Below are 16,525 nucleotides of genomic sequence, written 5' to 3' on the forward strand. Positions count from 1 at the left end.
ATATAGTATTTAAAAGGAATGTAGAAGAAGTGATAGAATGCTGGAACGGTATCCGGTAAGCATCTTAAATAAGTTTCTTTTTTTTTCTTTTTTTAGATAAGTCACCTTCAGTGGAAAAAGAAACAGACAAATATAAATGGCATGAAAACCTTCCGTTCTGGGGATTGGTTCTGCCTGCCTTACTTTATTGACAAACTGCTTAGCTTCATCAGTTTGTATTTTTATTGCTGACAACTGAAGTTGACATTGTTTATAAGAAAGACTTGGGAACCCATATTCTAGCATAAACAAAGTAACTGGAAGGTGGATGCGTCGAATTTGTGCTATGTACAGAGCTCTGGTGAAGACAGTTCTGAATCCTTTTCTAGTGTACACCTACACAGATGCACTTATAAGAAGTGATTAAAAATTATCTTCTCTGTACTTAATTTTAATCTACACTTTCATTTTCTATGAAATATTTTTGTAACTTTCTTTTAATGAAGCAATGAAGAAAACACAGTACTCTTCTGGCACCAAATCACTATTTGGGAGGACTCCATTTACTGAGCTTTTCTTTAATTCCTGTTACTAAAACACAGGCTGCATTTTGCCGAAACCAAAATGTTACTGGTATTAAATGTGGATTAACTTCAAAAGATAATTATTCCCAGTGCCCAAGGAAGCATCTTTCAGTTTGTAAAGACAATTAACAGCTGAGAGAGCAATTAGATTGTCCTGAATGGGACAATATTTCAGCTGACCTTCTCATAGTTCACTTTCCAAAAGAGAAAAAAAAACAACAGATCTTTCTCCTCCCCTCACAGTTGTATTAAAAAATGGATTTCTGGGCCAGTTATACGAGCTCTGCTAATAACTCTTAAAAAAAACAAAGGTTTGTCAAAAGAATTTAAGCTGTCAAACGTTCTTAAATTATCCACTAATTTAAACAATGTTTTGCTTTATTTTGTGAAGTGAATTAGATTGTATTAGCAGATATTGTTATCACTTTGCCTTTCAATTTTGTGCTCAGCATAAGAAATCAGACCAATTCTTTTGTGCCCCTTTCTTATGTCATTACAGCCAATGCACTACCTCTCTAATAGAAAGAAATCCTTTCACATATATTAAAAACACGAGTTTCAGAGCACAAAAGCATTTCTGTTGACAAACCATGTTCTGAAAGATTAACTTCATTGTTAACAACTTAGACAATCAAAAAATGGTGAATCACTGCCAGATAAGCAACTGTTTACACTGATTGATAGTGATAGGACAGCGGGGAATGGTTTTATGTTAAGACAGGGGAGGTTTAGGTTAGATATTAGGAGGAAGTTTTTCACACGGAGGGTGGTGATGCACTGGAACAGGTTGCCCAAGGAAGTTGTGAATGCCCCATCCCTGGAGGCATTCAAGGCCAGATTGGATGGGGCCCTGGGCAGCCTGGTCTGGTGGTGTAGTGACCCTGCACATAGCAGGGGGGTTGAAACCAGATGATCCTTTTCAACCCAGGCTGTTCTATGATTCTATGATTCTATGAAACACTGTCATTAAGTATTTTACATAGATATAGTAAGAATACAGGAGATAAGTAACCAGTCCCTCAAAATGAAAAGGCATTATGACTTAAGAAACATGAAATCACCTTTCACCTGTTTTTCACTATTTAGTTAAAATCAGGAATACATAGGTAAAAAGCATACCAAATATTCTTGTTATTCACATCACATTCTGTCCAAAAATTCCAGTAATAACAGAAAGTTTGTTTCATTTGGCCTTACCAACATCTCAGGATACCCAGCAGGTATCCACTATTTCTGGTTAGCTAGCATTTTGAAACAGACAAAAAACAGTGATTTTGAAAATATAACTTAAACATATGACCACAGTTATCCAGTACAACAAATGTGATTTAACAATATCCAGGAGGATGTGTAGCTTTTACCCTTACGTGCAGACCTTCTGCTTGAAATAAAAAAATACACAGGCTCAGAATTATGGACGAACAAAAACATTTAAATGAACAGCTATTAGACAAGAAATGAATGACAGATGTTCAATATATATAAACCTTAACATACACCAGAACTACTAAGATCTACTAGTCACTCTGGAGAGCAACTTCATCTGTGGACAGATAGCAATAGGACAAGGGGGAATGGTTTTAAACTAAAAGAGGGGAGATTTAGGGTAGATGCTAGGAGGAAATTCATTACTCCTAGGCAGTGATGGCAGTGAGGTTCTGGCACCACTGCCCAGAGAGCTGTGGGTATTGCATCTTTGGAGGCGGCCAGTGCCATGGAAGGGGTCCTGGGCAGCCTGAGCTGGTGGGGGCAGCCAGCCCACAGCAGGGGTGAGGCTGGGGGAGGCTGTAAGATTCCTTCCAAGCTTATTACTCTGTGATTATGTGATAGTTAATTATTCTGTAATAGTAGAGCTGAGCATATGACTTACGCGATGAGACAGATCTGATGAAGTGAGATGGTGGCACTTCATCAGCTCTGTTTTGTCTGAGCGTAATGCTTCGATGAATTGCAGTTGTGAGAATTATTGCTGTATGTTTTGGCAGCAGGCAGAGTAGGGACACTGCCTCTTGCATCTGGCATTGGCCCTATGGATTACTCTCAGCTTTCCAGCCTTCCTCCTTGGCTGGCTCTGGTCACCTTGTGGTTTGGGAATTCAATGCTAAGAAGCTTGAGTAAGTGGAACTGGGCAGCAGCTCTTAGAGGCAGCCTGGTGTCTTCTAAGAAGCCCTGATCAGATGTTTCAGATGGACCTGTTGAAGCACATACAGAAGAGGGCCACAAAAGTGATCTGAGGGAAAGAACACCTCCCCTGTGAGGATGGACTGAGAGTGCTGGGGATGTTCAGCCTGGTGAAGAGAAGGCTCTGAGGAGACTTGATGGTGGCCTTTCAGTATCTAGCGTGAGAATGTCCCACCTGCATCATCTGGTTAGTTCAAAAGGCAACATTTCAGGTGGTATTTTTTTGTAAGTCATGCAATTGTTGCCTATACAACTTTTTATTTTTAGTTCTCAGACACAAGCTGCCCTTTATCTTCCAGCTGATCTCCTGTGATGCATTTATTAATGACAAGCAGCCTGTGTTGATTACTTAATCTGTGTAAGCAGCTGAGCAGACTTAAAAATAGGATCTGAACTATGAAAGGCATTTTCTCTGCCTTCTTTGGCTCTGGGAAGAACACTAACCCACCAATTCCTTTGTTTTGAGAAACTAATAAAAGCAGCAGATGGGTTATGATTAATCACAAGAGGCATATGGTATAGGTGCTTTCAGATACAATTAAAATCTTAGCAACTGCTTCTGTATGTTATAAATAGGTGTATCATAAGAAGAACTGTTCACAGACCAAAAACTTGTAAAATCGCAAATAAATCAAGGTAGTCTCTGTGTTCCAAATTAAATATATCAGGAGTATTGATTGAAAAGCTTTATCCTCTTTGCATGTTAGAAAAATTCAAGTGTATATCTTTAACTAACAAAAAATAAAAATAATATTTATATATATTTCTGGGAAGCTGTGTTCTCTGCAAAGTCTCCCCAGATTTTATCTGACCTGGAAGTGTTTTGTCATGAACTCTGAGGAGATCAGATTCATGAAGAGTCTGAAGATGCTGTGCTTGTTCAGAAATAAACTTGGGGACCTTCCAGATGTGAGTAATGCTATTTTATTTTTTAAAGACTTTTTGTCGTATGATAGAATAATGGTCTCTTACGAAAGATCCTTTTGATAAAACTAAGGACATGGAGATTTTAAACTAACAGCTCTTCTTCATGTAAATGCATATGCTATTTAAAAAAAAGAAAAACAAAACTTGATAGTATAAATAGGCAAGTATTTGTTGTAAAATCCTAGTAGGGCTGCGCTGAATTTGGAATCAGTGAGGGATAGAAGGTAGCACAGCTAGTAAAGGAATGGTTTTTTTCTTATCCTTGAATGTTGGAGTACAAAAGTAGAACAGAGGAGGCTATTGGAAATTGGGGATGGCTGTGTGAATAGCATAAAAAGGAACAAAGAATACAAACTTGAAGGCTAAGTAGCTGTAAAATTAGCCAAGAGACAGCAAATGAAGGTAGAAGCATGTTTTCTAGAAACAAAGTGTGATCTACACTGTGGATCACGTGCTTCTCCTCAGGTTCTGTTTTCCTATGATTCTAAAAGGGGAAAGGTCTTTGCCACAGTGACTGCACAGGCAAGAAGTTGGAGAATGGAGTAAGAACTGCAAGTTTTAAATCCTACTTACAAAATGGCACTATTTGGAAAATGAAAAAGATCCTCAAGGAGCATTACCTACCTGTTATACCGAAAGTTTACTTTTTCTGTTTTAGTTGTGGCTATCACAGAAAAAGCTTTGTTTGCTTGTTTTTAACAGAGAAGAAACTGGATGTCACACTTCTGATAGTGCACTCCGTTTTTGCAGACTGTTATTTCTAAAGGAGTGGTAATTTTCCCCGACATAACAGCAAGCCTCCCCCTCTAGTGCAAGGACGTGTAACAAACACTGTGATAAGGGGCTCTTTCTGCTTGGGTGGCTTTTAGTTTCTGTCGTCTTCACTGACATAGCCTTGATGCTGTCTGTAGGAATAGTGCTGCAGCAGTTGTTGTTTTTTGTTTGGTTTTTGTTTTGTTTTGTTTTTAATTAAAAGGAGCCCTTAACAGGACAGTCCCTTTAGAAAATTATCTTAGCTATTGAGTTTTTCCTCTGATGATGGAAGCCTGTGGACCATTGTGGATCTAGGATGTTGTCATAGATAAAGAGGGACTAGTGTGTGTTGGGCACGGGCAGCTGGGAGGTGAGGAGTTGGAGGAGGATTGTGCTCTGCCAGGAAGAGCAGCTCAGGTGCACAGTGCCCTGCTGCAGGACCAGGACCGGTCTGTTCACAGCTTGTAGGTCAGGTCAGAGGGGTGTCCGCTACACACCAGCCAGTATAAAAGAGGAAGTATGCAAAGCCTTTAGAACAACTGGGAGACCATCTAAAAGCCTTTGGAAGAACCTGTAGGACCGACCAGAAGAAGTTCCTTGGTTGCAGGCACTGCAGTCAGATTCCATCATTGGTAAGTTGATTGCATGCTTGGCTTCTCGAGGACTGCAGTACACCCACACGACCTATTTCTGTCCATCAGCATGGTGATGGTGGAATTCAAGGCATCAAGGTAATATGATGACTGACAAGCAACATGAGCACCACCATCTTCCTGGATGCACTTTTTCCCCTGCATGCCTGATGTAATATTTGAGAGCTTTTCTAATTATGCTTCCTACAGGCTTGACTTGATAATGTATTCAGTTGATAGCTCAATTTCTGCCTAGACAAAAACATTTGAAAATGCAGATAGCAAATGTGTGTTTAATAAAGGCATGCTGAGAACTGTAAAGATCAGCAAAACATGGCCGTATCTTTCAGACATAAAAATATGTTTTCACAGGCAGTTTTGTAATTAAAAATGTATTGTTTAAATAAGGTGAAATGTAATTACTTCTGATGTCATTTTTCTCATGTAAACAATTTTTTTTTAATCAGATTTTCCGTATATTAAATTTTTCCATTTGCTTCGTTTGCTGTGACTCCCAGAAGATAGAAGCACATTGTAAATTACCATTCCCTTACAGAAGTTCCCTTGTTCACTTCATGCCTCCAGTACAAAATATAGGGCAAAATCAGGTCGACCTGAGTAATTTCTAAAAATCAATAGTTGCTACTGCTAGTCAGGAACATGTGATTACTCAACACATTTTAGCAGGAAAACCTAAAATATGCATACAATTTTGTATAGTCAGCTACACTTTAATGCATTTTTAATGGAGTAAAAGCCTGTAATGGTTCATTTAAATTTAAAAACAAACAAGATTTAATTCCTTTTTGTTTCCAATTACAGATGCTCTGAGAGAATAGTATCTAGAGAGATAATTTCTCTGTACACACTTTTTTTTAAAATTTTGTTTTCTTTCTAGACAGTCATAATTTTCAGATGATGATAGAAATGCTTTTTTAATTTGTTTGTTCTCAACATCCCTCTGTAATATTCCCCAAGCTCTCTGGGCTCTCCTCAGATGTCTAACTTTATTTCATTAAAGGAAAGTCTTTCAAGGCTTCTCTCTTCTACCTCCTCTTTCTTTCCCTCCCTTGAGTTTTGCAAATACTTGAGCATTGATAGGGACCACGTCCTTGCAAATGTCATCTGTTCAGAAGACAATCCTAAAACATCATAGGTACCAAAGAGGAAAGTACCATAGCCCCATAACAGCTTATGGTCCGACTACATCCTGGTCTCCTATGGGATTGTAATATATGAGCTGTATGTCACAGCAGACACCAAGTGGAATTTGAGGCAGCAGTGCTTTCTCTCCACTAATAATACAAACAGCATTGCGGACTACATTAGGAGGATAGCAAGCAGATCCTATTCTGCTTGGGACTAATGAGGCTGGCAGAGCATTCTTAGTTTTGGGCTGATGAGCTCAGAAAGGTCCACTGTAGGGCCGTGGATTTGGTTGGGGGCCTGTAAGATGAACACATTGAGATTGAGGGAACTGAGTTTGCTGAGTACAGAGAAGAAGGTGGTAAGGGAAGATCTAATCATAATCTACTAATTAGAAGAATAGAAGAATTATAGAATAGAATAATTAGAAGAATAGAAGAATTATAAAGATGACTGAGCCAAGCTCTCTTCTGGCTTTTTAGTAGTACAGGTAGCAACAATTGAAGCTGTGTCTTGAGATGTTTCTGGTAAAGCTTTGGCCTATGAGGCTAGTGCAGTGTTGGTGCATGTTATCCAGAGAGACTGGAATATATCCTTGAGTGCTTCTTACACCTGGCTAGGCAAAGCCAGAGCTGACCACAAGATAGCCTGTTTGTATTTGTAACAGGTGAAACAGGATCTCAGTAGATGTTTTCTTATATCCTTGCTCACTTCACGTAGTGTGTGAATATGTACCTATGTAACATTAAATTTTGTCAAGGAGGCAAGCTAAGATCTTACCTTCAAGGTCTGGGCTTCCCCATATTTATAATAAATGTTACATGGTTTAGGAAGAGCCTTGAGCTGTTTTTACAAGCTTCAACTGCAGCATCACGCAAAATTTTTCAGATCAGAGCAGTTGTAAACGATCATTTCAACGATCACCATAAAATATGCATTTCTGTGTGGTGAAAAAAGAGCTCTGTGCAGTGTGCTGTCAAGGGAGATGAGAACGGCTGAGTAATGTTACAAAAAGTAATCCAACTGAGTAGAGAGCAAACAGGATATTGGTTAGATGTATAAGCTTGATTTTTTTTAACATCGCTTTTTATGCATAAATAAAGTACATTTGTGGGCTAGAAGTTTCTTTACCTAATTAAAACATCACCTTGAATAGAGATAGCATTGTTATGATGCAGTGTTAAAAATGAATATTTCCTGAAGTTGCTACAATTCAGTTTTTAAAGAGACTATACAAAGATCTCCAAAACCACTTGCCTGTTTCTCAGAACTTATTTCTCTCAGAGCACTGGCTGATGCAAGACCTTTGATTTAAAACAATAGTTTTCAAAAAAAGCCTACATCAGTACATTAAGTGGTTCAAAGTGCACCCAAAAATGAACTTCCAAACAATTGTCTACACACGTTTCTGCCTCTGATTGTGCCTGACTTCCTGCTTATCACAAGAGTATCACCAGAAGAAACACCACAGAACAACATGAGTGAAGAGGATAATCTGGAGTTCCTCAAAGCATTTTGCATTACTGAAGGTTTCTTCCAAATAACTGGGTTCTAGTGACTTTAGTTATAGCAAAAGGAATATGTTAATTACCTCATTGTAATCTAAAGAGGACAAACTTGTTCATTCAGAATGATACTGATTGGCTGTTTCTAAGGCAGTGAGTTACTCTCAGTCCCTTTTATTCCTTCTTTTATTTCAACAGAAAAAAAGTTTGCAACTGCTAATATCAATAATTGAGCAGTTTGGCTGTTTCAGTTAACATCGACTCTTTTACAAATTGAAAAGCAATTGAAGGAAGTAGAAGCATGAGAAATAGAACAGTTGATCCACGAAGTAAAAGCATAAAGAAATAAGGGCAGTGGTTCTATGCAGTATGCTAAGCTAGAGCTCCTCTTCCTTTGCAAAAAATTTAGGAGCACATAGTCCCCTAAAGCTTCTAATAAGTAGTTCACATATTTTAATCAGACAGCCAATCCTCATTTGCTCTACTAGATTAATCTTGTCACTTGAGTGACAGCTTGCAGAAGAGTTAGAAACCATCAGAAGCAGCCCATTGAAGATGCAAAGTAAGATCAGAGTACCTGACATTAACTCATTAAAACGTCTTCTGTTTGACTTATTTTTAGATGTACTTAAATTTTGCTAACTGGAACTGTTTCAGGGTATATAACAGAGCAGTTCAATAGTGTACTCTCTTAGCAGAGAAATAATTATTTCTTCCAATTTTTAAAATGAAACTTGGCAGATTATTAATTAAAGCACCATACAAATTAAGTATGTCAGGAATAAAACTGTCAGTAAACCTTGATGGAAGAGGCTTAAGAATTATAGGAGCAATTGTAATTCTGATTCTGCGCATAGTACATCTTACAAATGTTTGGTTTTGGAATATAGAAGTCTGGGAATAGATAACCTATAGTTATACATTTATGTTTCAATTTAGGAAAAAGTAATTTGAAACATAAATGCCCCTCATCTTCCCATGGGCATATAAGAAAATCTACATTCTGTCTGTTTTTGCCTTTTTCTAAAGCAAAAGACTAGTACTCAAGCATAGCTCTGGAAACAGTGCTGAGCACATAAGATTAATGCATATAACATTTTCTTCACTCAGTGAGTGTCCACAAGGATATTTTACCAAATATTTGAAGGACTGTACACCAAGATAAGTGACGTGTATTAATTCTACTTTACTTTTTATCTCTAAAAGTTAATAATCTGTTTAAAAAGAACATAAAAAGTGAGGTGGAGTGGAGTTAGAATATAGTTATTGAAAATGGGCAAAAAATTCTTATAAGGCTTATCAGTGGCCTTAGTAACATCTATGTTATGATAAGAGTGAGCTTACTGCTCAAGTACTTGTAACAGCTGATTTTCTAAATGCCAAAATCGCACTTCTCTAAAATCCAATACAAAACAGATAAATAACTGTGAAGCACAAATTTCATAGTTACATTCAGTTCTAATGTATAGTTTGCGAGAATCAGGAAATATTTCATTTTTGAAGAGATCTCCAGAGGCCCTCCAGTTGAACATCCAGATCAGAGCAGCACTACTGCCAGATAGATCAGGTTACTCTTCCACTTTATGAGCCACATTCTGCATGTGAAAAATAAAGAGGAGGAAAGGATCCTGACAACTTTTTAGGTCCAGACAGGAAAAGCGCCTGTTCTGTGTGTTTCTGATTGCAGTTCCCATTTTCCCGTGGCCCAGCTGGTCAATGGGACTACACTTCTAAGAAGTTCTTCAGCTGAAGGTTTCCTCAGTTTGTGTTGAATTTTACTGCTTGTCTGGATTCTGTTTCCTAGGCCATAGTGAAGGAAGGGGTTAATTGGGGTTTTCTGCTTGCTTACTGTCTTGAATTCATAGAACCAACTGACAGACTGGAACAGCTTGAGAGATATTCCTGGCTCTTCAGGTTATTTCTGATACTGGTGTGTTGTGCTCAATTGGACAAAATAGTCTGATGCTGATTCTTTTAGACAGGTCTTACATTCAGTCTGTTCTTATCCCTAACCTTTCCATTCTTTAATGAACTCTTATACTTCAGTCTTTTCAGATAAATCTTTTTACTGGAAAACTGTTAAGGATTATAGTGCTGTCTTGTCACCTCTTTTTAATGGGGCTGGGAACAGTAGATGTTGTTAGCTAAGAAGTTCCCTTGTTTGCCCTCAGTCCTTACCTGAGGCTCCCATAGCTCTCACCTGGGAGCACATCCCATGCAAAGAGGTGTACTTGCCACGTTTGTGCAGGTAGTGATAATCTCACACTTCATTTTCCACTTCATTTTCAGTTTGTTATTTTCCATTTGTATTTCCAAAGATCTCTTTCTTATAGCATCTCTCTCCAGTTTAGCAGCAGCTGCACATCTTATTAAAGCGTTATCTACTACTTGCACCTCAGTAATGAATGTTGCATAAGGCAGGGCTGGACTGCAGTAATGTGCTTTGTCACACAGCATTAGCTGTCTCACTTAGATAATGCCTTGTCCTTTTGCAATTTGCCCCGAGTCTATGTATTTCATGGAACTCCAGCCCCAACAATTATGGAGCATTTCTGGAAGATTTTGTTACGTAGCATTGAATAAATCAGTGGCTATTCAGACCTAAACTATATCAATCATTAGACATTCAACATGACTTGCATCTCCTTTGAAAGAACTTCCCTATCCTAGAGTAGGTAACAATTTCTCTGTGCAGTCAGTGTTTAATGCTTCTGCAGCTGCCAGTAAGGGTTCCCACCATGCAATGAATATTTAAAAACCTGGGCTTCATCCATAAGTATCTGGATTGAGACCAGGGAGCGAATACCAAACAGTTTGTTTTTACAGCTCTCAATTATTACTCACTGAGTAAGTAATGAAAAGAGCAACTTGAAATTGAAGGTCCTAAATTCCTTTGCCATCTCCTGCAGCCATACATTCCCCAAGACACACTTTTAGACATATTTACATTCTCCAGTGCTGATAATCCTAACTTTTCCCTAGATCCTCTTAAAGTCATAGAATTTAGGACTTGTGTGTTGGGTAATGAACTTTCAGCTCTGTCTTAAATGATGTAATGCTGTTAATAACTGCTTTTGAAAGAGACTGAAGTGAATATTCCTCATCTCAAATGTGAGTGACTTAAAGGATCACACAATGGAAAAATAAATGCAGCTTCATAGCCGTAATTACTTTAGCTGACATGTTTAGCTGAGCAGCAATAAAACATATATCATCTTAATGTGTATCGTTGTTAATCTTGCCAGTGATTTATAACATGCCAGCCAAAATTACCTCACCAGGTTGGACATAATAAAGTCAGTGAAAAGCAGCTAAGCTTGGTAGTTGTGCTAGACCCGGCTTAATATATGCATATTATTGCCATATATTTAAGTGCTAACAGACAAAATGAATTTCCGTATTTTTAGCTGTGATTTCTCCTGCTGTGAACATGTTCGAATAAAACAAGTTTCAGTTATTTCATAGTAGTAAAAACAGTGTTTTGCTTTATTTTATTTTATATAATCATTTGAGTTGGAAGGAACCTTTAAAGGGCATCTGGTCCTACTCTACTGCAATGAACAAGGGCATCTACAGCTAGATCAGGTTGCTCTGAGTCCCATCCAGCCTGGCCTTGAGTGTCACCAGGGATAGGGTATCCACCACGTCTTTGGACAGAAAGAGATTTGCAGAGATATATTGGAATTTGGTGACATTTTACATTAAGAAATGCCTCTAGCCCTGAAATCTTCAGCAAAGGAGAACCTCATTGTTTGTTTCTTTATATTATTTTATTTTGTAGTTTTGTTGTTTCCTTTTATAGCATTTCTGATAGGGCATTCTTGTTTAGTTGTTTTTCTTGATATTTTTACTGATCTAATGCAAGCGTAGAGGTGATAGGAACTGAGGATCTTTGTAATAAAAGAAAAATCAAATTGCTCAATTGTCTACCTCAGATAGAGTTATGTTAGAAGATAATAATTATTATTTTGATCAGATAGACAGGATTTTTATACTTATCAGGATGCCTTCAAATACTTCACAGTAAAACCAGATGGTTATATTTCATCTGTTAGCAATATTGTTTTTTTTTTCAGTTTGGCCTTCGTAACTGTTTCTGTAGCAGTGCGAGACAGTCTTGTCAGCTCACTAATTTTTAAGCATTCCATAGTGGAAATCAGATGAGTAGCTTCATTTAAATCAAACTAAAAATTTAGAGGGAAATACAATCCATCTGTCTTTATTATTATTGTTCTTTGTTGCTGCTGCTTGACATTCCCTAAGAATTTGGAGCAGTGTCTTAGTCAAAGATTTCCAACAGGACATGGTTGGCTTCTCAGTCATGGGCACGCAGCCACTTAAGCTCAATGACACTTCTCCATGTATGCCAATGAATACAGGGAAATAAATCACTTCAAAACAAAAGCTTGATTTGATAGCTCCTGTTCTATCTCCTCTTAGTTTTTGTTCATCACTGAGTTGTAAAGGATGTGCTCTTACACAAACTTAATTTTTATGAGAAGTTGTGATTTATGGTTGCTCTTTCTGTGCTATCAGGTGAGCACAGGTGCATCTTGGTGTTAGTTACACAGACCACTGCTTTGCTATGGTAGATAAGGTCACAGGTTAAATGATTTGCCTGTGGTATGATGAATAGTATAAAAGAAAATGGAATTGGGTTAATTGTGTACATCGCTTGGGAAATTGAGCTGGAATTGTAATTCTGTAGGAAGCGTTTGGTTGCACAGTACTGAGAAAAAGGAGATCCTGTGCATGTCCATCCAGCATGAACGTAGTTTCTTTGGAAGTAAGTGGATTTTAAAGGAGTAGCAGAAATTTCTGAATTTAAAGCTCAATTGGAGGATCCTGGATTAATCATGGAATCATAAAGGTTGGAAGATTACTAAGATCACCCAGTCCAACTGCCAATAAGCGGACTTAGATGCTTTTCATTGGAGGACTTTGGTTGGCTTCTTATACATCTGCCTAATCAAATGAGGCCTTACAGTACATTCTGTTCAATGATTTATAGGCTTACAAAGCATCTGGAGACATTAGATAATGAATGCTTTGCATCCTGGTGTGGGTGTTGGCAGGGAGGGCTGAAGATGGTTAACACCTTGGAAAATTCGATCTATTTAGAGCCAGTTGAAGGTGACCTGTTTTATAGAAGGCATGTAAGTACATTAAAGACTGCAGCATGAGGATTTTTACTGGTCTGTGGGGATCATAGACTTCTAGGATATAGTACAGAAACTCTGGCTATGCAGAAGAACGGAAGTAGCCTTACCCATGGTGCCATTGGCTGCATTTTTTGAAGTGATCCCTCCTCCTAACTTTGCTCAGTTACTTTGAGCAGTCCCAAAGTCCCAGCGAATGAGTTAAAAATGACGTGGTATGGTCACTGAGGATGCAAGGTGAAATTTCATTTTCAGCCTTTAGACTATTTATTGGAGCAGAAATTTTCCATAGAGTCCAGTCCAGCCAGGCCTGTCATGCTGCCTTGCAATGATACATTAATTCCTGCTTCCTAAATTAAAACATAATCTAAGTTGCTTCTGTGATCTCAGAAAAATTCTGTATATTGCAGATACAAACTTTTCAAATATGGAGACGTTATTTTTTGAGGCAGATTTCCTGCTTTAACTATAAAACCATCAGAATTACAGAGTCACCATCAGCAGCTGCATAATAAATAAATGTTCAGAAACTAATTCCAGATCATTCTGAACAAGGCAGTGGCTATCTCAAAGCTCTGGACATGAAGTACAGCCATTGGCTGCCAGTACTTTATATATTGTTCATTTAGATGGTTTAGAGAAGCAAATTCCTTAATATCTTGTAATACTACCTTCTGTTCTGAGGTATTGAATTCTGAAATATGAAGTATAAGAATATAACAGTACCAAATATTACCACTGTGTTGAATATTACCCAGAAGCTAGCAGTGACCTCTGTCCTTGTGATCTTTAAATGGTTTAAATGTCTTAAAAACAAAATCTGAGTTTAAATTGTGCTTTTGTGCCTTGTAATCTGCTTTAAAAAGCTAACAGTATTTACAGAGTGTTTGACAGAATAAGAATTCAGCAGCATCTATGGTAAAAAATAATGGAAAGTGATTTCAAAATAACGATGCTACAGCTTTTCTTAAAAAGTACATAAAATATCAGAAGATTCTACATTTAAAATTTTTTTCCTTATTCACTCTTACTATGAGAAGAAAATTAAAATAGTTGAAAATGTACACCTGCTGCCTACAAGGTCTTTGCTATGCTCCAGTCTGGCATAGTCTTTGCTGCTCCTGCTGCACAAAGCAAGGAAGGAATATGCTCAGTATATAAATCAGACTGCTCTCTTTGGTATTGTTTACAATGATTGTTAATTAGTTTCCGAGCATAGTACCTAATTTGTGGTCAAAATACGATGTACACCAGATGGAGAGAAAATGAATTCCAAAGTAGTAATCTATCCATATATATAATTATTCCTTGTAACTGTGTAACAGTGGTGGTTTTGGCTGTTGGAACTTCAGCAACGCATAGATCAAGTGGATGACATTTCTTAACCATTATTCAGGGTTTTATTGGGTAAGCTGTAAACAATTGAAATATGATTACTTTTTGATTGGCTTCTTCTTGTGATCCATGTACTTTAATGTGATATCCTGATTAATGGTTTTCTGTTTACAGACTTTGGGTTCACATGTTACCTGTAATATATTTTGCCATTTCCATTACAAATCCTCCTTTTCATACATTTATAAACAGCCTTTTAGATTTTGGTGCATAGATGTCTTGATAGAGAAGAAAATGAAGAAATAAAGGGAAAAAAATGAGGCAAATCGATCAAGTTTGAAATGTTTAGAGGTTTTGTGGTTTTATTGCTTTTTGTTGTGTTGGTTTTTTTTGTTTTTTTTTTTTTTCCTGGAACTTCTATAGGAGGTTAATATCCCTTATAGGAAACATTGAAAAAATGTTAATTGTTTTATCTTTAGAAATTCTGTACCTATACTCATTGTTTTAATTCCAATGGATGTTTTCATGTGGGAGAAAAAAATATTCTTACTTTCTTTTTTGATAAAAATCAATTTATTTGTGTTATTTCTCATTCCCTTGCATTACAACTGTTTGTCATCTCACACCCTTTGGAAATAATCATGATAGTACACAGATAGAGTCGATTCAGGAAACAGATCCCTAATGTTGAGTACATAAATCGTCAGTGGTGTCAGTAAGATTCTCCATGTGCCTGAACTCAGAGTTGTGCTTTTTAGTCTTCTTCAGCTCCAAAACTACTTTGAATTTACTTCACTAATGACTACTGCTATTATAGATATCTAAAAGCTTGAGCCAGAACACTTTCATACACCTGACTAGTCTAGGAGGTAGCATAAGGCATGACATGAAGATCAATTATTTCAAAAATTTAAAGAGAACCTATACCAATTTTATATTTTGTGTGCGCCTAATCTATGTAGTTCACCTAATCTGTGTAGTGTCTTTCCTTTGTGTAGGGTATAAGTCAAAATCCATTTGTGACAAGGAAAAAAATATATTACTAAGTTACACACAGGTCCTGTCCCAGAGTAAATGTCTGTGCGGACTGCTGCAGAGAATTTGTAGGAATGCATGCCCATATGCAGGAAAATATATATACATGTAGAATTTGTAGAACTTTAAAAGTTCTCTATAATTTGGATTTAAAAAAAAAATTCTGTCTGGTGCAGGCTTTGTTGTTGAATGTAGGTACTGTAGTTCATACTGTTTATCTCATTTTCATTTTCAAAAACAGCTTCGTTCCAGCATCAGGTTTATAGTATGTTACATGACATTGATTTAAGCTGTTGGCTCTTTAAATAACACGCTTTAAAAACCACTGCATAAATGCTAATTAGGCAATAAAAAGGAGGCAAATATTAATTATATATGCAAATAAAGTAAGTAATTGCTGGTAGACAAGGTCCTCATTTATCAGACACTGAGGTCTGAGATGGCCTGAAACAGGAGGTGAAAGAAAGGAAGAGCTGAAAATCAAAGCTGTGGTCTCAGAGCTCCCAAATCTTCGGTCTATCGATATTGGTTCCCTTCACTTCACTTTTGTTCTTTACCGACTGTATAAATGAAAGTCTATAGAACATGCCATCATTTTTCCTTGTTATCAACTTTTCTGTAACATTTGCTTCTTTAATCCAGAGGGCTCCTTCCATCCATTGTAATAGAAGATCACAACTTTGGCCCGTGAAGACTAAAGTTTTAGCTGAAGATGACAAACTGATGTCACCTCACAAAGGTATCATATTGCTCATTCAAAATGTTTGAATCTCTCACCATATCTCTTTGAAGTGAGAAGGCACTGAATTAATCTGTGTTTCTCTCACTACAGATACCAGGTTTTCTGCAGAAATTGTCCCAAGGTATGTTTTAAACAAGATTTTTTTTAGGTAATTGTATCTTGGAGAAAGCCTCTCCTCTCCCCACAGAAATCCTATTGCAGTTCCAGGTTTGGCAAAATGAACTTGAAGTAATTACAGCTCAAAGCAACAAATATGTGCTATATATGCACTCTCTGAGGCACTGTTCTGCCTAACTTCTTAGTTACAAACACTGTACATTTCTGTAGGGCAAAGAAAGATTCATTGGAGGGAAATAATTCCAAAGCAGGAAACTGAACAACTGACCTGTGGGAAGAAAAATCAGTAAATAATCAGTGAAAATCCCATCCCATCAGCACATTTGAGTGCATGAGAGAGGTTTTAATAAGGTGGAAGGAAAATGTCTGTATGGAGCATGAGAGAGCATTCTCTTCTGGAAGAAGAAAATGAGCTGCAAATCAGTGGGAT

General features: G+C 37.3%; 1 protein-coding gene across 7 annotated transcripts in view; it reads left to right on the top strand.

The window, feature by feature from the left end:
• The first annotated feature begins 4,588 nt into the window (after nucleotides 1-4,588).
• Nucleotides 4,589-16,525, top strand: part of SLC26A7 (solute carrier family 26 member 7) — an 85,436-nt gene continuing 73,499 nt past the window's right edge. The window contains exons 1-3 of one of the 7 annotated variants that reach the window (XM_085221396.1): nucleotides 4,589-5,056; nucleotides 15,879-15,975; nucleotides 16,069-16,099. Coding sequence is in view for 1 of the 7 variants with exons in the window: in XM_085221398.1 (XP_085077524.1) it covers nucleotides 15,960-15,975 (16 nt within the window). In the remaining 6 variants the exon portion in view is untranslated. The remainder of the gene's footprint in view (nucleotides 5,057-15,878; nucleotides 15,976-16,068; nucleotides 16,100-16,525) is intronic. The other 6 variants (XM_085221397.1, XM_085221394.1, XM_085221399.1 and 3 more) reach the window with 6 other exon arrangements.

The sequence above is a fragment of the Meleagris gallopavo genome, chromosome 3, assembly GCF_905368555.1.
Source record: "Meleagris gallopavo chromosome 3, MGAL_WU_HG_1.1, whole genome shotgun sequence".
In the NCBI taxonomy this organism is placed as follows: Eukaryota; Metazoa; Chordata; class Aves; order Galliformes; family Phasianidae; genus Meleagris; species Meleagris gallopavo.